The 23001-nt window shown below is 32.9% G+C and overlaps 1 protein-coding gene across 1 annotated transcript; it reads right to left on the bottom strand.

The window, feature by feature from the left end:
- Positions 1 to 1925: 1925 nt before the first annotated feature.
- On the bottom strand, positions 1926 to 5946 carry LOC134688857 (uncharacterized). The gene is made up of 2 exons (XM_063549469.1): positions 5713 to 5946; positions 1926 to 2260 (listed from the first exon to the last, which is right to left on the bottom strand). Exons 1-2 carry the CDS (start codon positions 5912 to 5914, stop codon positions 1926 to 1928), a joined length of 537 nt encoding a protein of 178 aa, XP_063405539.1. The 5' UTR covers positions 5915 to 5946.
- Positions 5947 to 23001: the final 17055 nt, after the last annotated feature.

The following is a 23001-nucleotide window of genomic DNA, read 5'->3' as shown; positions in this document are numbered from 1 at the left end:
AATAGATCTGGGGAAATAGCTTTAAAGGAGATAAGCACCTATTATGCACAAATTCAAGGTCAATTGTTTATTGCAAAAAGAAAATACTGCTATTTCATTGTGTATACTTTTGTAGATCTGTTTGTGCAAGTAGTCGATTATGACGAAAATTTCTGCCTTAACTCATTAGTTCCAAAATTATCCATTTTTTATGAGAAATACTTCAGACCATATTTGGCATCTTTGTTATTACTCTCAAAGTTCAAACATTCCCATGTTTTTTGGTATTCTAAAAACATTAATTGTACTTTTAGATTAGATAACTGCTGCATCTTTGGATTCAATGGATTCATTAAGAATTTTTCAAATGTCGATAGTTCCAAATAATTTAATATTTTTATACATTCCATGCATGCCATATGACATGTATCATAATTTTAACATTCTAAATGAAATTAAACAATTTTAAACATAAAAATTTGAAACAATTTAACCATGACAAGAATGAAGAAACCAAAAACTTTTTTTTTTTTTCTTTAAAATTTTTTTGTACATGTACATGTATATCTAAAATGAAATAACATGGAATAAAATCTACATTTTGTACTCTAGTATACAATACCATGCATACAATGTTTGATCCATTTATTGGGTGCAAATCAGAATGTGCCAAAATTTGGGAACCATGATTAATTCAATATTTGTCACGTAACAAAATTAATAACAAGAGAAGAATATATATCAATTTGAAAATCAATCTTATTCTTTCAAATTTTGCAAGTCATTAAATAATTTATGTAGGTACATGTATAATAAACTTATAAATCTCATTTTTTAAATAATTAACATGCTTAAAAGTAACCAAAAAATTATGTGTGTTTCTAACTATCTTCAAAATTTTAAAAGACAATCAAATAATGTTATTATTTTGGCAAATTTTAAAAAGCATGTTATGATTGAAAATGCTTCAGTAAATCTGATATTAAAAGTAATTGCCTTACTTTTTTTCAAAGCCTTTTAAATATTTTGGATCAATTCTGCCATTAAAAGCCAAAGAATCACAAAGACACACGAAACTGATAAAGTGTAATTTATAATTACATAAACAAGCATTTACAGTTCATCTGGTTTTGAGTAATTTGGTCAAATATATATATTCTTATGCATTTTCATTCACAATACACTTTCTGAAATTTGCAATAGAAAAACACACAAAAATAATTCTAAACCCAAGTATAAGTTTGCCTAATGGCAGTTCATTTTTCAAGATCTTAAATGTTTTGGCTAATCCAATAACTCGCTCTATGTGAATTCTTTTGGATGCTACTCTCCTGTCTCTTACTACTTCCTCAGGTTCCAACTGACTTTTCCCTTTAAGCATAGTGGGAGTGTTCACTTTCAAATCTTGTGCTGCAAATAAATCCTGAACCATTATTCCTCTGTCTGCCATTATGCTATCTTTCGGTTGAAATAAATTCAAATTTAGCTGAAGCAATTCAGACTTTTCAATGATCTTACGGTCACTTGCTGAACCCACATAAGCATCACTTACATATGATACTGTGCCTCTTGGTGTGCAACCTATCATGGTTTTAATTGTGGTTTTATGTTTGTAGCTAGACCATGTCACACTTTGTGCGGCTTCTGTATAGGGGTTTCAGTAGCATCTAAAATCACCCGGGTAGTTGCAAATTTGTACTTAAAATCATCCGGCATATAATCAGTCACAATATCTCTAGATGGCCAAATCTTAATCTCTTTTAATTGAAAGTACAAGAAATTAATCGAAGTTATGACAATCTTTGACACAGTTGACTCAGACACTTTAAATAAAAAACTTAATTCTATATCTTCTTTGTTCTGACGTAACTTCAACAAACACATAAACAGTTGATCTTTTGGTGTCAAAGACAGACATTGGTAATTTAACTCATTTACAGCTGGGTCTAAACAATTAAAAACAACATAAAATACTCGTAGTCCCTGAATAAAGTATAATATTGGACACGTTTTGGATCATTCTCCAAATTATCAATACCAAATCTTCCAAGTAAGGTACAGTGTACTCCCATTTCCTGTTGCATAGTCTCAATACCATCTAAGTCATCAGATTCTTCTTTGACCTCCGCCTTGTTACCAACCTCAACTTCAAGCTGTACATTATTGACCACGCTTAAGTCCACATCATCTCGTCTACTGTATTTGGATGATCTGGGTGTAGAGCTTTCCATGAACAAGAACAATGAAGGGACAGCATCTGGAAGAAGCCGCTTACGTGACCCTAAAAAAAGGACATTTTTGTTACTTCAATCCAAATGAAAGAAAAAACATTAAACAGGCCATAACAATAAATGGCAATATATTTACATCAACTCTCTTTCTATATTACAAATTTTAAAACTAGAGATAGACTTTTAAAGCTGACTATGCGGTATGGGCTTTGCTCATTGTTGAAGGCCGTACGGTCAACTATAGATGTTAATGTTTGTGTCATTTTGGTCTTCTGTGGATAGTTGTCTCATTGGCAATCATACCACATCTTGTTTTTTATAGTGTTTATATTTAGTGGTGAACATTATAGCTTATATCTGGCCTTGAACCTGTTATTGTGATACATGTAGTAATAATGTGTTTGAATCATTTTCTAGAAATTTGACAAAATATAGCAACTCCCCCTAGCCCTTGAAACATAAGGTATTCCTATAAAATAGGTTAAGAAAAAGAAAACTGAAACCAAAGATGTTTTTTAATTGTCCTTGTGAATTTTCAAGTCATATCTTTTTTTATAACAAATTTAAAAATTAAATGAATGGTTTATGTTTAGTGGCAAATATTACATGCTTATATCAGGAGTTAAACCTGTTAATTTGATACTAATAATGTGTTTAAATCAAGCTTTTTGCTTGGCAGATATTTTTTAATAAACTATTTCAAAAAGTCATGTCAACTCTCCCACTCCCAGACAAATTGATATGATTCAAGAGTCTTCACTTTTATCCATAAAAGTTGTGTGCGTAGCTGTGTAGCAGCAAATACCAATTTTGAAGTTTTCAATTAAACTGGTATCAAACTATCTAATGCTTGACCACCTAAACCGCATCAACAAATTTTTTTTTTACGAAAAGTTAGTAAACAAAGATGCAACATTTCATTCAAATATTAATGAGTGATTGCAATAAAGTTCCTTAACAAAATGTAATATAATTATAATTTGATTTCACTATATTAAGGTGGTACCTAACACTACAGGGAGATAACTCTGTAAAGTCAAATTAACGTTATAATTACGTTGCGTTGTAAAGGGAATATTAAGCTTTTCAATCATAAACATTGGTGTTTGTCAAATTGCTATATAACCACTGTAATTTTTCAGACAAAACGGATGGTTCAAAATTTTCAATTTTTTTATATTTTTGTTCAAGGGTCAAAGTAAATACTGTGTTCAAATTTTATGAAAATTAAACAAGCCAAATTCAATTTAGTGAAAGTGTTGAGTACCACCTTAATACATTTTTTTCTGATACAATATAATTATTCAACTTGAACTTATTATTTTAGATTGTACCATCTGTCTAATGAATGAGTTATTGCCCTTTGTACACAAAATATTTATTTGTTGTTCATTATTTATTCATGTGGTTATTTTTAATGTATGCGGTAAATATATAGTTACACTGTATTAATATAAATACATTTGTACATGTTGCATAATGAATCTAAGATGAATTTGGTTTTTTTCTGCCTTATAACCTGGTTATAGAATTTTTTAATTACAACAGTACTGAATTCCTGATTCCAGAAATTAGAGACTGTTTGTTGGTCAGATCAATGGTCCTTTCAAAATTAATGTGCATCTAGGTTTTATGTAAAAAAACAAACAAAAAACACAAAGTAAGCAAAGCAAATATCATGCAAAAATAACAGAAATTCACTAGTAATGATAAAATGAAATGAATTTGACTCTGAGTCTGAAAGAATTTGACCATGGAAAAAAGATGCCAAATTACAAAAAGGATGTATAGGAATACTGATGTGCTCCTTCGAAATTCGTTTGAGAGTAAAACAGAATACTGTTAGTGTTATCCATATTAGCACAAGTTGCTCAATAAGGCAGATCTAAGAGGTAAAACAAATTACTGTTTCTTTTTTTCATGTCAAGGCTTTTTATAGTCGGCTATATAATGGTATGAGTTTTTCACATTGTTAAAAGCAACAAGTTGCTAGTAGACAGCAGTTGTGAATCCAGAATTTTTCATAAGTGAAGGCTCACTGACTGTCTAAGAGGGGGCTGCTATGGCCATGCTTCAATTATTTTCTATATAATCAACGATATTTTTGCTAGAATAGGAGGGCAGGCCCCCTGGAAGGCCTCTAAATCCAACTCTGGACAGTTGTCTCACTGACAAGCATACAACTTATAATTTTATGTTTAATTTCTTGTTCAAATTGCTTCACATTTATTCATGTGTGATATTTAATAACCAACTATATGGTATGGGGTGTCTTCTTTTAAGATGTTTCAATGATACTAAAGAATGTGATGATGTCCATGTCAGATACAAGTCATATAATACATTTGTAATATATATGAATCAATGATATTGTTACCAAAGGTAAAAATTTGGCAACATATTTGCATAACTTAAACAAATAGTTAAAATACAAGATTGTGTCATTTATCTTATCTACATTTTTAAATGTTTATTCTTACATTCTTAAAACTTTTAAAAGTAAAATATCCAGGTTATACGGTGTATAGTACAGTGACCTATAGTTGTTAATTTTTGTGTCATTTTGGTCTTTTGTGGATAGTTGTTTCATTGGCAATCATATCACATCTCCTTTTTTTTATATAGTGGAAGCCACATGCAGCTATGAATAATTTATTACTAGAAAAACAATTGTCATTCAATATATTGTATGTTATTAAATTTGACTGCAAAGTGTAGGATGAAATGTATGAAGACCCATCTGAAATAGATACATGTAGACAAATGTCTTATCAGCTACACAAAACTATATTTGGGAGGTTTGAAAAGCTGACACCTAGTACTATAGGTACATGTAAAAATGTATGTAACTATGTCCTTAAAGGCCCAATTTATAGAAAGGTAATTTAATACTGTCCTTTTAACAAAAAAAAAGAGACAAGTTGAATGAAAAAACTCATTTGACACAATATTGCATTTGTAGAAATTGGTTTATAAACATGATGAACAATGCATATATATATGTAGTGATTCTTCAAACAAGCAAACAAGCCCAAGCTGCCAAAAAAATACAAAGACCTGTTGCTACAGTACAATAAACATGATAAAATATATAATTGATACATATTTTAAAAAATAAACAAGGAAAATGTGCTGCTAAAGTGCACTTAAAAACTGATTTATATTCATAATCATATTATATTTGCAATTATCTGCGCTTAAAATTGACATCCACTTGAGAAAGGTATATGACTTGTTCTTAGAAGTATCACTACACTTTATTAAAGTGAGAGGGTTAGCGCTATAGAACCAGGTTTAATCCACCATTTTCTACATTTGAAAATGCCTGTACCAAGTCAGGAATATGACAGTTCTTGTCCATTCGTTTTTGATGCGTTTTGTTTTTGCCATGTGATTATGGACTTTCCAAATTGATTTTCCTCTGAGTTCATTATTTTTGTGATTTTACTTTTTAAAAAATTCAATAAATATTAATGTTATTCATCATTGAAAGTTATCTAACCTAATAGTCCAGAAACTCTGTAGTCAGCCTCCTTGAAATGGGCGGTACAAACAACGTCATGTTTCCCTGGCTTCCAGAGACCTTTTGTGGTAGAGTCTCTTCTTTTAATAGCCACTCTCCATCTAAGTTGCAATTCTCTTTCTTCAGGAAACTTATGACCACCAGAATTCGTACATCCAGGAACACTACAATACTGTGGCATCTTCTTTAATCTTTAAAATTCGCGGTGTTTACGTTGACAACAATATGGCGCTTTTTTGATAGGTCACGAGGAGTTCAGAAAGTATAACTGATGGAACAATACGCCACCTTTAAGCGAAAAAAACGTAGGTGCAAGCCATTACGTTGAACCACAAACGTCAAAATCATTCAATCGCGTAGTGGAATTAATTTGAACTATTTGTGAATTCTATAAATTCTACATAACTTTCAGACTAGTTTTAATCCCGGTCTATTTCTGAAATTTATTCTTACATACTTTTGATTTTTTAAACCCTGTATGCTAACATTGCCTATGTAAAATTTAAAATTGTTTGTATGCACATTGAACGACAAATATATGTGACGTATTAATAAATTTTCTGACGCCAGACACTCAAATCATAAAATCTGTTTTTAGGTAGATGATTTTGTGTTCTGTTAAATTGTTCCTTTTGAAATTGTTATACGATCATGACTGATGTACCCATATTTTGACTATTTTATTTATTGTGTCTAAGTAAACGCATCAATGTCAATATAACGGAATTTCATTGATGAGAATGTCATTAATGTGAGAAGGTTAGCGCTAGAAAACCAGGATTAATCCACCATTTTCTACATTTGAAAATGCCTGTGCCAAGTCAGGAATATGACAGTTCTTATCCATTCGTTTTTGATGCGTTTTTTACTTGATTTTGCCATGTGATTATGGACTTTCCGAATTGGTTTCCCTCTAAGTTCAGCATTTTTGTGATTTTACTTTTTGTCATCTACATTAGTAACCAGTAGATAAATCAAACATAAACGTCGTAATGTAACTAAACATAAGTAAATCAAATATATTGGGATGATAGAATATAAAAAAAAATGAGTAAGATAAATAAAATGTAGAGAAAAGTGGCATTACAATTTAAAGAATACAGAAATCAACAGCACCCTCATCCTGATCCTCATGGTATACACGAGAATCTGGATGGAGACGCAGAACATAGAATAAAGGATAAGGACAGTAAAGAGTGATGCATTGCTAAAAAAGAGAGAAAAATAATAATTGTTTCTGAATACAGACTTGAATGTGATGCTGGCGAATAAGTCTTCAACGTCCAGTGACAAATATGATGTGCATATGAGAATGACATCACGTTATAAGTGCTCTGTTTTGTATTAGAAAGACACGTTCAGTCGAATTTTAGAACGTGCTATTTTGAACAGACGCAAAACTTGAGGCTGATTGAAAACGTTAATTACAAATTCATGCATATTCCAGCGGCTAATCCATATCGCGCTATATTGAAGTGACGCATCCATCAATAAAATGCAAAGAAAATCAAAATAAAAATGCTCATACTAGAAGAATACTAATGCACCGTGATGTCATTTCTGTTTCCTCAAGAACATCTCATTCTTGATTTTGTTTCAAAGGGAAAATATAAACTTAGCACAACTATTGTCGTGGCTTAATTTTAACACAATTTTAACATTAACAGACTTTATTCCAATTTTTTTTGTGAGACGTGATTTTATTCACGTTATATTACAATTATGAAATATTTACTAATATCAATTTATTTTTTATGAGTCTTATGTAGACGAAACGTGCGTCTGGCGTACTAAATTATAATAAATTATGGTACCTTTGATAACTATTAGAACCAAAGTATTTTGCGTCCTTTAAATGATCTGAAATTGTTTGTTTCGTCTTTTATCAAAAAAATTGCTATGTGAAAAAGCATAAATACTACATACCTGCGCGATGCCTTTTAATTTTGCTGAAAATTAAGACTATGAAATATTTTTACAGGTGGAAAATTTTCTATGAGATATCATTTTGTCAGACACTTTTCTTCTTTTGATTTGGTTCTTATAATATGCCAAAAATTGTATCTTTACTAGAGTTTGACATTAAATTGTGCGTTTTTACTCTTAACAGACGTATAACCAACCCTATTAACAGGCCAACCGCGCATATAGCCGCTCACTTTATATAGATTCACCGACCAATTTCTCGGTTAGACGAGTGTCGACCGTGTATTTGGATGGAAAGTTGTCTCATTGGCCCGAATTTAAGTCTGCCAGTGATGAGACGGTACACTTCCATGACCCCGGCAGTGACCATCATTGAAAGATCTAACGGTATTACTAAATTAGTATTAAGCGTACTGAAGTAATATTTCACATCAAGAGGATAATTGTTCAACCTCAAAAAAATATGCTCTGGTAAATTTTATATATTTTCTTGAAAAACTGACAGACAAAACTCTTTTTACAATTGGCAAAATGAAAATATGATAACTGGTGCGATTTGTTATAAAAAGGGAGACAATACCGACGTTCATTGGCGCATGCCTTTAGTTGTTTACGTATAGGATTCTCTAATTCGACAACGTTGATGAATTCCTGGATTACCAGGACTGCTCCCATCATCTCTTTCTTCTAAAGTTATAAATATTTCTGTTCAGTTAATATATACATGTTATATGTAAAAAAAAAAAAAAAAAAAAAGTAATACCACTCCATGCTAATAGAGTCAATAGAAATGTTTATACTTGTATAAGATGCATCAATATTGCTAAAATGATCTTCCATATCTCTTATATTACCAATTCTACTGTATGGGTGATTGAAATATCAAAGAGTATATTTACTAGAATACAAATTTACCGAGTCAATACTTTTTCTGAATCTTCAGATAATGGGAGATAGGTGTCGTCCATATTCCATTTTTTTCTTTTCATAAGATGCTTTAATGGGGTTTCTTTTGAAGCATCAACATATGACTCCACATTTTCTGGGTTCATTTGATTAATTGCGGATGGCTGCGGTTGCCTCCGGTTTTCGGAGGGTTAATGTGTCAGGAAGTCTCCACCACTTAAGATCTTGTTCTTAAAATTGGTCCCTCTTTTTCTGAGCTAGCTGTCCAGCATGTCTAAGGATTGGTTTTTCCAAACCCAATACCGAAGGATGCTAGCTTTACAGAGTACTTAACTAGTTTTCCCTCTTCGGCATCAACATCAATTCTGCCTGACACTCTGTTAGCCCGAGTTGATTTTGGAATATCAAACATTTGCGAAGGTTTACTTATAGACATGTTGATATCTTTAATTTTCATTAAAGCCTCCTACATAGCAGATCATAGCATCTTAAGTCGAATTTTTTCCCCCTACTACTCGGCATTACTGAAAAAAAGGTTATAAAACAATTTTCCGGTTATACAGATTTGATATATTTTAATATTCAATCAATCAAGATTTAAAATATTCTAACATGAACATTATGTTTCACAAATGATATCGGATATGTTCCTTACGTCGTAACTACAAGACCCTTCCCTTTCATGAATGTGACCTACCGAATTAAGACTATTTAACGAATTTTTAATCACATAAGCAACACGACGGGTGCCACATCTGTCTGCTTACCCTTCCGCAACACTCGAGATCACCATTAGTTTTTGGTGGGATTCGTGTTGTTTATTCTTAGTTTTTAGCTCACCTGGCCCGAAGGGCCAAGTGAGCTTTTCCCATCACTTTGCGTCCGTCGTCCGTCGTCTGTCGTCGTCCGTCGTCGTTAACTTTTACAAAAATCTTCTCCTCTGAAACTACTGGGCCAAATCAAACCAAACTTGGCCACAATCATCATTGGGGTATCTAGTTTAAAAAATGTGTGGCGTGACCCGGTCATCCAACCAAGATGGCCGCCACGGCTAAAAATAGAACATAGGGGTAAAATGCAGTTTTTGGCTTATAACTCAAAAACCAAAGCATTTAGAGGAAATCTGACATTAGGTAAAAATGTTTATCAGGTCAAGATCTATCTGCCCTGAAATTTTCAGATGAATCGGTTAACCTGTTGTTGGGTTGCTGCCCCTGAATTGGTAATTTTGAGGAAACTTTGCTGTTTTTGGTTATTATCTTGAATATTATTATAGATAGAGATAAACTGTAAACAGTAATAATGTTCAGCAAAGTTAGATTTACAAATAAGTCAACATGACCGAAATGGTCAGTTGACCCCTTTAGGAGTTATTGCCCTTTATAGTCAATTTTTAACCATTTTTCATCAATCTAAGTAATCTTTTACAAAAATCTTCTCCTCTGAAACTACTGAGCCAAATTAATCCAAACTTGGCCACAATCATCTTTGGGGTATCTAGTTTAAAAATTGTGTGGCGTGACCCGGTCAACCAACCAAGATGGCTGCCATGGCTAAAAATAGAACATAGGAGTAAAATGCAGTTTTTGGCTTATAACTCAAAACCCAAAGCATTTTGAGGAAATTTGACATGGGGTAAAAATGTTTATCAGGTCAAGATCTATCTGCCCTGAAATTTTCAGATGAATCGGTTAACCTGTTGTTGGGTTGCTGCCCCAGAATTGGTAATTTTGAGGAAACTTTGCTGTTTTTGGCTATTATCTTGAATATTATTATAGATAGAGATAAACTGTAAACAGTAATAATGTTCAGCAAAGTTAGATTTACAAATAAGTCAACATGACCGAAATGGTCAGTTGACCCCTTTAGGAGTTATTGCCCTTTATAGTCAATTTTTAACCATTTCTCATAAATCTAAGTAATCTTTTACAAAAATCTTCTCCTCTGAAACTACTGAGCCAAATTAATCCAAACTTGGCCACAATCATCTTTGGGGTATCTAGTTTAAAAATTGTGTGGCGTGACCCGGTCAACCAACCAAGATGGCTGCCATGGCTAAAAATAGAACATAGGAGTAAAATGCAGTTTTTGGCTTATAACTCAAAAACCAAAGCATTTTGAGGAAATTTGACATGGGATAAAAATGTTTATCAGGTCAATATCTATCTGCCCTGAAATTTTCAGATGAATTGGACAATCGGTTGTTGGCTTGCTGCCCTCCAATTGGTAATTTTTAAAGAAATTTTGCCGTTTTTGGTTATTATCTTGAATACTATTATAGATAGAGATAAACTGTAAACAGCAATAATAAAGTTAACGGTACCAATTTTCTTGCACCAGATGCGCATTTCGACAATACATGTCTCTTCAGTGATGCTCGTGGCCAAAATATTTGAAATCCAAAGCTTATATAAAAGATGAAGAGCTATAATCCAAAAGGTCCAAAAAGTTTAGCCAAATCCGTGAAAGGAATCAGAGCTTTGCATGAGGGAGATACATTCCTTAATTTATAATAATTGCTAATATTTTGTAACAGTAAATTTTAATAACACAATAAATCCGTATTTTCATGCCAGTACCGAAATACTGGCTACTGGGCTGGTGATACCCTCGGGGACTTATAGTCCACCAGCAGAGGCATCGACCCAGTGATAGTAATAAAGTTAACGGTACCAATTTTCTTGCACCAGATGCGCATTTCGACAATACATGTCTCTTCAGTGATGCTCGTGGCCAAAATATTTGAAATCCAAAGCTTATATAAAAGATGAAGAGCTATAATCCAAAAGGTCCAAAAAGTTTAGCCAAATCCGTGAAAGGAATCAGAGCTTTGCATGAGGGAGATACATTCCTTAATTTATAATAATTGCTAATATTTTGTAACAGTAAATTTTAATAACACAATAAATCCGTATTTTCATGCCAGTACCGAAATACTGGCTACTGGGCTGGTGATACCCTCGGGGACTAATAGTCCACCAGCAGAGGCATCGACCCAGTGATAGTAATAAAGTTAACGGTACCAATTTTCTTGCACCAGATGCGCATTTCGACAATACATGTCTCTTCAGTGATGCTCGTGGCCAAAATATTTGAAATCCAAAGCTTATATAAAAGATGAAGAGCTATAATCCAAAAGGTCCAAAAAGTTTAGCCAAATCCGTGAAAGGAATCAGAGCTTTGCATGAGGGAGATACATTCCTTAATTTATAATAATTGCTAATATTTTGTAACAGTAAATTTTAATAACACAATAAATCCGTATTTTCATGCCAGTACCGAAATACTGGCTACTGGGCTGGTGATACCCTCGGGGACTTATAGTCCACCAGCAGAGGCATCAACCCAGTGATAGTAATAAAGTTAACGGTACCAATTTTCTTGCACCAGATGCGCATTTCGACAATACATGTCTCTTCAATGATGCTCGTGGCCAAAATATTTGAAATCCAAAGCTTATATAAAAGATGAAGAGCTATAATCCAAAAGGTCCAAAAAGTTTAGCCAAATCCGTGAAAGGAATCAGAGCTTTGCATGAGGGAGATACATTCCTTAATTTATAATAATTGCTAATATTTTGTAACAGTAAATTTTAATAACACAATAAATCCGTATTTTCATGCCAGTACCGAAATACTGGCTACTGGGCTGGTGATACCCTCGGGGACTAATAGTCCACCAGCAGAGGCATCGACCCAGTGATAGTAATAAAGTTAACGGTACCAATTTTCTTGCACCAGATGCGCATTTCGACAATACATGTCTCTTCAGTGATGCTCGTGGCCAAAATATTTGAAATCCAAAGCTTATATAAAAGATGAAGAGCTATAATCCAAAAGGTCCAAAAAGTTTAGCCAAATCCGTGAAAGGAATCAGAGCTTTGCATGAGGGAGATACATTCCTTAATTTATAATAATTGCTAATATTTTGTAACAGTAAATTTTAATAACACAATAAATCCGTATTTTCATGCCAGTACCGAAATACTGGCTACTGGGCTGGTGATACCCTCGGGGACTTATAGTCCACCAGCAGAGGCATCAACCCAGTGATAGTAATAAAGTTAACGGTACCAATTTTCTTGCACCAGATGCGCATTTCGACAATACATGTCTCTTCAATGATGCTCGTGGCCAAAATATTTGAAATCCAAAGCTTATATAAAAGATGAAGAGCTATAATCCAAAAGGTCCAAAAAGTTTAGCCAAATCCGTGAAAGGAATCAGAGCTTTGCATGAGGGAGATACATTCCTTAATTTATAATAATTGCTAATATTTTGTAACAGTAAATTTTAATAACACAATAAATCAGTATTTTCATGCCAGTACCGAAATACTGGCTACTGGGCTGGTGATACCCTCGGGGACTAATAGTCCACCAGCAGAGGCATCGACCCAGTGATAGTAATAAAGTTAACGGTACCAATTTTCTTGCACCAGATGCGCATTTCGACAATACATGTCTCTTCAGTGATGCTCGTGGCCAAAATATTTGAAATCCAAAGCTTATATAAAAGATGAAGAGCTATAATCCAAAAGGTCCAAAAAGTTTAGCCAAATCCGTGAAAGGAATCAGAGCTTTGCATGAGGGAGATACATTCCTTAATTTATAATAATTGCTAATATTTTGTAACAGTAAATTTTAATAACACAATAAATCCGTATTTTCATGCCAGTACCGAAATACTGGCTACTGGGCTGGTGATACCCTCGGGGACTAATAGTCCACCAGCAGAGGCATCGACCCAGTGATAGTAATAAAGTTAACGGTACCAATTTTCTTGCACCAGATGCGCATTTCGACAATACATGTCTCTTCAGTGATGCTCGTGGCCAAAATATTTGAAATCCAAAGCTTATATAAAAGATGAAGAGCTATAATCCAAAAGGTCCAAAAAGTTTAGCCAAATCCGTGAAAGGAATCAGAGCTTTGCATGAGGGAGATACATTCCTTAATTTATAATAATTGCTAATATTTTGTAACAGTAAATTTTAATAACACAATAAATCCGTATTTTCATGCCAGTACCGAAATACTGGGCTGGTGATACCCTCAGGACTAATAGTCCACCAGCAGAGGCATCGACCCAGTGATAGTAATAAAGTTAACGGTACCAATTTTCTTGCACCAGATGCGCATTTCGACAATACATGTCTCTTCAGTGATGCTCGTGGCCAAAATATTTGAAATCCAAAGCTTATATAAAAGATGAAGAGCTATAATCCAAAAGGTCCAAAAAGTTTAGCCAAATCCGTGAAAGGAATCAGAGCTTTGCATGAGGGAGATACATTCCTTAATTTATAATAATTGCTAATATTTTGTAACAGTAAATTTTAATAACACAATAAATCCGTATTTTCATGCCAGTACCGAAATACTGGCTACTGGGCTGGTGATACCCTCGGGGACTTATAGTCCACCAGCAGAGGCATCAACCCAGTGATAGTAATAAAGTTAACGGTACCAATTTTCTTGCACCAGATGCGCATTTCGACAATACATGTCTCTTCAATGATGCTCGTGGCCAAAATATTTGAAATCCAAAGCTTATATAAAAGATGAAGAGCTATAATCCAAAAGGTCCAAAAAGTTTAGCCAAATCCGTGAAAGGAATCAGAGCTTTGCATGAGGGAGATACATTCCTTAATTTATAATAATTGCTAATATTTTGTAACAGTAAATTTTAATAACACAATAAATCCGTATTTTCATGCCAGTACCGAAATACTGGCTACTGGGCTGGTGATACCCTCGGGGACTAATAGTCCACCAGCAGAGGCATCGACCCAGTGATAGTAATAAAGTTAACGGTACCAATTTTCTTGCACCAGATGCGCATTTCGACAATACATGTCTCTTCAGTGATGCTCGTGGCCAAAATATTTGAAATCCAAAGCTTATATAAAAGATGAAGAGCTATAATCCAAAAGGTCCAAAAAGTTTAGCCAAATCCGTGAAAGGAATCAGAGCTTTGCATGAGGGAGATACATTCCTTAATTTATAATAATTGCTAATATTTTGTAACAGTAAATTTTAATAACACAATAAATCCGTATTTTCATGCCAGTACCGAAATACTGGCTACTGGGCTGGTGATACCCTCGGGGACTTATAGTCCACCAGCAGAGGCATCAACCCAGTGATAGTAATAAAGTTAACGGTACCAATTTTCTTGCACCAGATGCGCATTTCGACAATACATGTCTCTTCAATGATGCTCGTGGCCAAAATATTTGAAATCCAAAGCTTATATAAAAGATGAAGAGCTATAATCCAAAAGGTCCAAAAAGTTTAGCCAAATCCGTGAAAGGAATCAGAGCTTTGCATGAGGGAGATACATTCCTTAATTTATAATAATTGCTAATATTTTGTAACAGTAAATTTTAATAACACAATAAATCCGTATTTTCATGCCAGTACCGAAATACTGGCTACTGGGCTGGTGATACCCTCGGGGACTAATAGTCCACCAGCAGAGGCATCGACCCAGTGATAGTAATAAAGTTAACGGTACCAATTTTCTTGCACCAGATGCGCATTTCGACAATACATGTCTCTTCAGTGATGCTCGTGGCCAAAATATTTGAAATCCAAAGCTTATATAAAAGATGAAGAGCTATAATCCAAAAGGTCCAAAAAGTTTAGCCAAATCCGTGAAAGGAATCAGAGCTTTGCATGAGGGAGATACATTCCTTAATTTATAATAATTGCTAATATTTTGTAACAGTAAATTTTAATAACACAATAAATCCGTATTTTCATGCCAGTACCGAAATACTGGGCTGGTGATACCCTCAGGACTAATAGTCCACCAGCAGAGGCATCGACCCAGTGATAGTAATAAAGTTAACGGTACCAATTTTCTTGCACCAGATGCGCATTTCGACAATACATGTCTCTTCAGTGATGCTCGTGGCCAAAATATTTGAAATCCAAAGCTTATATAAAAGATGAAGAGCTATAATCCAAAAGGTCCAAAAAGTTTACCCAAATCCGTGAAAGGAATCAGAGCTTTGCATGAGGGAGATACATTCCTTAATTTATAATAATTGCTAATATTTTGTAACAGTAAATTTTAATAACACAATAAATCCGTATTTTCATGCCAGTACCGAAATACTGGCTCCTGGGCTGGTGATACCCTCGGGGACTAATAGTCCACCAGCAGAGGCATCGACCCAGTGATAGTAATAAAGTTAACGGTACCAATTTTCTTGCACCAGATGCGCATTTCGACAATACATGTCTCTTCAGTGATGCTCGTGGCCAAAATATTTGAAATCCAAAGCTTATATAAAAGATGAATAATGTTCAGCAAAGTAAGATCTACAAATAAGTCAACATGACCTAAATGGTCAATTGATCCCTTAAGGAGTTATTGCTCTTTATAGTCAATTTTTAACAATTTTCATTAATTCGGTAAATTTATGTAAATTTTTACCAAATATTTTTCTCTGTTACTAATGGGCAAGGTTCATTATAGATATAATTGTAAGAAGCAAGAACGTTCAGAAAAGTAAGAACTTCCAACACATCACCATCACCAAAATACAATTTTGTCATGAATCCATTTGTGTCCTTTAATATGCACATAGACCAAGGTGAGCGACACAGGCTCTTTAGAGCCTCTAGTTTATGTTGTGTCATGTGTACTATTGTTTGTCTTTTTCATTTTTAGCCATGGCGTTGTCAGTTTATTTTAGATTTATGAGTTTGACTGTCCCTTTTGTATCTTTCGTCCCTCTTTTTTTGCCTTCAAGTATTTTTTTAAATGTTCTATATTGCACTCTTTACACAAGAAACCAATGTTCATTTTCTTCCGGGAACCAGAACAGTATTTCAATACACCCACTGCTGACTTAGCCGTCAAATAGTAATGCCCTTAATCAACATTTGTTTTAAACAGCGGGGCAATAATGGAGGCGTCCCCTCCTGGTATGACAGTGTTCGTCGACAATTCTTTCCCCTCCTGGTATGACAGTGTTCGTCGACAATACTTTTCCTCAAAGACTCCTACAGTATAACAGTCTTTTGGATTGGTAATTTCATGGTTACCATAATAAACTGAGCCTAATAGAAACTCTTCGGGCTCCCAGTGTTTCATTCCAACTGCCCAAACAAAAGATATAATTACTTATTTTTATCTACAAATCAAAATATCAAATAAAATTAATTTCTAGAGAATAATTAGAAGAGAAGAGAATATGAATAGGAATAAAGAGGGTCCCAATGAGGTTTATTTGATTTTGCAATGTGATTAAGGACTTTCCGAATTGATGTTACTCTATTAAAGTTCAGTATTTTTGTGATTTTACTATTCACGAAATAGAAAACAACGAAGAAAATGTGCAGAATACTTGAAAAGACCCCCTTCAATAAAGGGCTATGAAATAATGTATTGAAAAAAATAGTAACACCCCCACCCCTTTTACGTGTTCAGCCATCTTGGATGTAAAATATAACAATATCATCGGTCTATATATTTAATTCAGTGTCAAATAATTAAATTAATAAAAACATAAAATTAGTAATGTTTTCAAACAATGATATTACCGGAATTATTTTTACGATCTCAACTGTTCATAATAATACTAAATAAGTGTATTGTTCAAATGAAGTTCATAATGTTAGGGAAATAAGCGGAGATAAATAATCACGTATTTGAGTTTTTACAATTTCCTTATGTGTTCCCCAAAGCAGTAGTGTGACATTTGTAGGAAAAAAAACATTTCGAAAGATTTCTATAGGTATCATGATTATATACATACAAGATGATTATTACATAGAGAAAAACGGGGGGGGGGGGGGAAAGACCGAAATATGTCATATACATTTTCATTCGGTATTCAAGAGCATGCAGCAAATACTTCAGAATTTGTAAAACGCTTTTTGTGCCTGAGCAGATAGTTGGTGAACCAGGTATATGTTCAAGTGTGTTCTTTTTTCTAAAAAAAAAATCATCGGAAGACAGTTAATAAATATTTGATATAATTACACTAATAGTACATGAATAGGTTTTGAAGTATTTATTCCGGTTACTGACGTTGATTATAATCTTATAAACGTGTTATGTTATTCTTTTATTTGTATTTAAGAATATTACTTTCAATGTTTAGTCTGCGGTTGTTGGTATCCATTTGCTGTGGCTCTGTACTTATACATCCCGTCGAGTATATGTAGTAAATGGCGGATCTTGTTTTCAAGGTAGCTAAACCTCTCACTTGTATGACATTAAATTGACTAAGTTGTCAGAACAATATACGCAGAAACTAAAGGTAAGAAAGTCAACTATAATAGGGTTACAGCAGTCAATATTGTGTAATAATTCCCTACAATAAACAAATAAATATGTCAAAAACGAAAAATTATATAGATATAGCACCATAATGGGATGTATAAGTACAAAGCTACGTCAAATGGATATTTCCGAAAATATACTGAATAATCAAGTAACAAGGTATAAGTTAAAAAGAATACTTTGAACATTTTTGTTTTCTGTTTAAAAATGTTTTTTTCTCTAATTTGTATTTTGTTATTTCTGTAAACCACGTAATACACGTTTTGGTCTTAATTGATACTTAATGATTCGATATAAACACATATATATATTAAACAATATCATAGTGTGATAGGCTATGTTTATCCAAGAGTGAAATGAAATTTCTAAGGCATTTTGTGAATATGTCTTTTAATATTTGTCATAGTTTAAAACTAATTCAGCCATTAATTTGTTCGATTTTGTGCGGGTGATTGTCTAGATTACATTTCGCACATTTCTCTAAGAAAATTTGAATGAAAAATGTGTGCAATCAACGCTTTTGCGTCAGTGGTAAATTAATTGCGCTGGAAGACGTCATCGTAATCGTACAATAAAAGGTTTATACCTTCTAATCACACTTACTTCTCGATAGGTTTAATACTGTAAAAGCTGTTCATTTCCTTTATAGTTCATATTGGAAATTCCATTAAAACATCGGAAATTTAATAACACTAAATAATCGATTGACAGATCTTAGTATGATTTGATTTGGTATGATTAAATTTAATGCGTGTTGTATTAACCATTTGATTTAAAACACATATATGGGGAAACTTGGACAACTCAGTGGGATCAAACACACACAAATATGTATACAAACTAATATCGTAATAACATTATTATTGCATAGTAGCAACTGTGACTTTGGTACAATAAAAAGTATCTCTGTAACTGGTTATGGCCCCCAGTTTCATGAACATACTCCACTGCCAACATTTTTATATCTAATTTATCGAAAGGAATAGTTTTTAATACATTAAGTTCATCTCCCTCTACATCTAAACTGAAGAAGTCTATAGTTGTTCTATTCAGTGCTAGCATGAAGGAGTAAAATGGAAAACATTCTATTTCTACTGGATCTGGAGCTATGTGTTGCTTTCTAATCCAATCTTGTGCATCCTTGTCATGTACTATTCTTCCTCTGTTAAATGCTTTGTTAAATGTCAGCTTGAAAAAAACATGATAATACAGATGTTAGTACTTCAAAATATCTGCATAATTTGTATTGTCACCAAGTAACAATAAGTTACTCCTGCTGCAAGCGTGCCGTCATACTGAAACGAAATGTGGGTCCCCTGAAAAATGGAACTTGTTTCCTCTAAAATTGTGTGATAAAATTGTTTAAATCTTACCGATAATTAACTTTTCCTATTATATATTTTTTGTATAACTATGTTTAAACATTGTTAACTCTAAAACTTTTTATTATTTTCCTATGTTTTTACATTTGGAACACCTGTACATACTGTATTTTTTTATATGCTTCTCACAAACTCTTCTAATACAGCATATAATGTTATTCATTAGCGAAGTCGGAACTATTATGTAAAGAAGAAATTTCCCACCCAATGTAATATTTGAATGGAATTATTTCAAACATGTGTATTGAAATCTGTGATAACAGTTTGTAAATCTGATTCATCCAGTTCAAATAAATTAATGCAAATATTCTCAAATTCAAGAAAAAAATTAATAAATGTCATATCATCAGCCGAGTCTGTGTCCGTGTCTGGTTTAGAGAGGTAAAAGTGTTCAACTTGGGTTTTCTCGTTTGGTTGGTGGATATTTGCATCACCGGAAGGTAATATCGTAGGGCCGTTTGAATTTTAACAACACTGTCCACATTTACATCCCGGACCGTATGACTTTCTTTGCTTTCTACATCCAAACTGATTGCCACTTTATTAGATTTTGAACACCTACACCCAGCTATCCATAAGTTTCTATATTTTTATATTTTCTAAATTGTCATCATAGTCCCAAACCATTCTTAGTACATTTTTTTTCAATCTTCCATCCATGGTCATTTAAAATTGGATACTACACCAAATTTTGATTAGCTTGTTGCCATACAAGTTTACCAGTGTAATAAAACGCATCAATAGATGGAAGGAAAATTTCTTCAGATGGAACTCTACAGTACAGTACTAGTGCATCTCTAATTTTTGAAAGTCAAATAAAGTGATTTTGTAACGGGCTTAACGTTTCTACGAAAACACAGATTAAAATAAATGATGAGGGGATTCGTTCCTATCCTTTAAGAAGGCAGAGGAACATTTCCTCCAAGGGGTTTAGAATTTTCTAAACGTTGATTTTTTAATTCTTTTTTAACATAAGAAACAGTTTGTGGTGTAAATAAAATTCCAGTATTTATCTTTAGGTTTTATTGTATTATCTAAATTAAAAGTCAATCATACACAATTTAATGTATGTCCTTAAATGAGTAGTAGTCATCTTTTTGTAATTTTATCAGAGTTATTTTATCATTGGAAAAATGTGATAAGGTTTTTTGTTCAAATTGAACTAAATAGCTTTGACTGAAATGATGTATATATTATAACGGCATGTTTACTTCTTCAAAAATTGTCCTGTTAACTGCAGTTTTGTGAATGTCTGGCTTTTTGAATGAAAATTCTTTTTTTTTTTAATTTTTAATTTATTACATAGTATCAGTCGAGTCTGGTTCAGAGTGGTAATAGTGGTCAACTTTGATTTTCCCGTTTGGTTGGTGGATATTTCCATCACCTGAAGGTAATATCGTAGGGCCATTGAATTTAAACCAAACTGTCCACATTTACATCCCGGACCGTATGACTTTCTTTGCTTTCTACATCCACACTGATTTCCACTTCATTAGATTTTGAACACCTACACCCAGCTGTCCATAATTTTATATTTTTTTCTATTTTTCTAAATTGTCATCATAGTCCCAAAGCATGCAGCTTAGTACTTTTGTTTAATCTTCCATCCATGGTCATTCTAAATTGGATAATACACCAAATTTTGATTAGCTTGTGGCCATACAAGTTTAACTCAACAAGATATTTTCCAGTGTAATAAAAACGCATCAATAGATGGAAGGAAAATTTCTTCTGATGGAACTCTACAATACAGTGCATCTCTAATTTTTGAAAGCCAAATAAAGTGATTTTATAACGGGCTTAACGTTTCTACAAAAACACAGATTAAAATAAATGATGAGGGGATTCGTTCCTATCCTTTAAGAAGGCAAAGGAACATTTCCTCCAAGGGGTTTAGAATTTTCTAAACGTTGATTTTTTAATTCTTTTTTAACATAAGAAACATTTTGTGGTTTAAATAAGATTCCAGTAGTTATCTTCAGGATTTATTATATTATCTAAATTAAAAATCAGTCATACACAATTTTATGTATGTCATTAAATGAGTAGTAGTTATCTTTTTTTGTAATTTTGTCGGAGTTATTTTATCATTGAAAAAATGTGATAATGTTTTGTGTTCAAATTGCACTCAATAGCTTTGCCTGAGATGATGTATATATTATAAAGGCATGTTTTCTTTTTCAAAAGTTGTCCTGTTAACTTCAGTTTAGTGAAGGTCTGGCTTTTGAATGAAAGTTCTTTTTTTTTATTTTTTTTAAATTTTATTACATGTCATAGTATCAGCCTAGTCCTATAACATATGACTTCGCATTCTTATTCAATTTTTAACGTTTTTATACAGTTACTGGTATTTTTTTTATTTTTTTTTTGAATGCGAAGTCATATCGAGATACGTCAATTTCCTTTAGCACTTTTTGAACAAAATTGCTTCAATATTCTCTCTATCTCAAAAATTTAACGGGCCAAATATCAATTTGAATAACTTAATCACGAAAACTATTAAAAAAATTACTTACTTGTGCTAAAGAAATAGTTAATCCATCACTTAAATTTTTTTTTATTCTCGAGTCGGAGCTCAATAGTATCAGTTTAAACATGGCGCCCAAATTTAAATAATTTTCGGAATATAAAATTCAAATGAAAAAAAACGAACTTATGGCATTGTTAACCGAGGATTGGTTTCAAAGTAATTTCTAGCTTTAAGATACAAGAGAGAATACTGTTTGTTTTAGAAAGAAAAAAAAAGAAATTCTTATTAGCATTTTTATGAAACGATAATATAATGTATCCTTGAAAGAAAGGAGTTAATTTTTCACAACACATGATCAATCATTGATTTTTTTTAATTCTAATAGCAAAAACTCCCACATCTTTTCTCTCATTCATAAAAAAAAAAAAAAAAAATCTTTTTCTAAGGTGTTAAAGAAAAACACTATCCCCTAATGTTTCAGAACCTTCATTAAGGGAAACGTTGAAAATATTTTCTGACATCTATATATTATACCTGAGTTATTTCAACTAATGTTTTCATTTGTCAGTCTCTTGACTGGTTCAAAAATATATGAAAAATAATTGTTATATATGGGCATTTCTGCAAAGTTAAATACACGTGTCAGTTATCTTTATAGAGTCTGTATATTGTTCCTTAGTCGTTTGGTTTGAACTTTCGATAAATGTCTCATTGGTAAAGTCATTCGGCGAGCGAAGCAATCTTCTTTCACCGTACTACTATAATAAAAACATTATGTACTGTACTCAAAATATAGTTTTGGAAAGTTTTTCCGAAATTCTTCCTCCAATTTCATTCGGCGAGCGAATCAATCTTCATTCACCGCATAGTAAAAACATTCTGTATTGTTTCTCGAAATAGTTTTGGAAAGTTTTTCCCGAAATTCTCCGTCCTCTGATTTCATTTGGCGAGCGAAGCAATCTGCATTCACCGTATAGTAAAAACATTCTGTATTGTCTTCAAAATAGTTTTGGTAAGTTTTTCCCGAAATTCTCCGTCCTCTGATTTCATTCGGCGAGCGAAGCAATCTTCATTCACCGTTTAGTAAAAACATTCTGTATTGTTTCTCGAAATTGTTTTGGAAAGTTTTTCCCGAAATTCTCCCGTCCTCTGAATTCATTCGGCGAGCGAAGCAATCTTCATTCACCGTATATTAAAAACATTCTGTATTGTTTCTCAAAATAGTTTTGGAAAGTTTTTCCCGAAACTTCCCGTCCTCTGATTTCATTCTTTGTTCGCCGTATAT

Source organism: Mytilus trossulus, chromosome 1 (genome assembly GCF_036588685.1).
Source record: "Mytilus trossulus isolate FHL-02 chromosome 1, PNRI_Mtr1.1.1.hap1, whole genome shotgun sequence".
Lineage (NCBI taxonomy): Eukaryota > Metazoa > Mollusca > Bivalvia > Mytilida > Mytilidae > Mytilus > Mytilus trossulus.
This window is presented reverse-complemented; position numbering and strand designations above follow the sequence as displayed.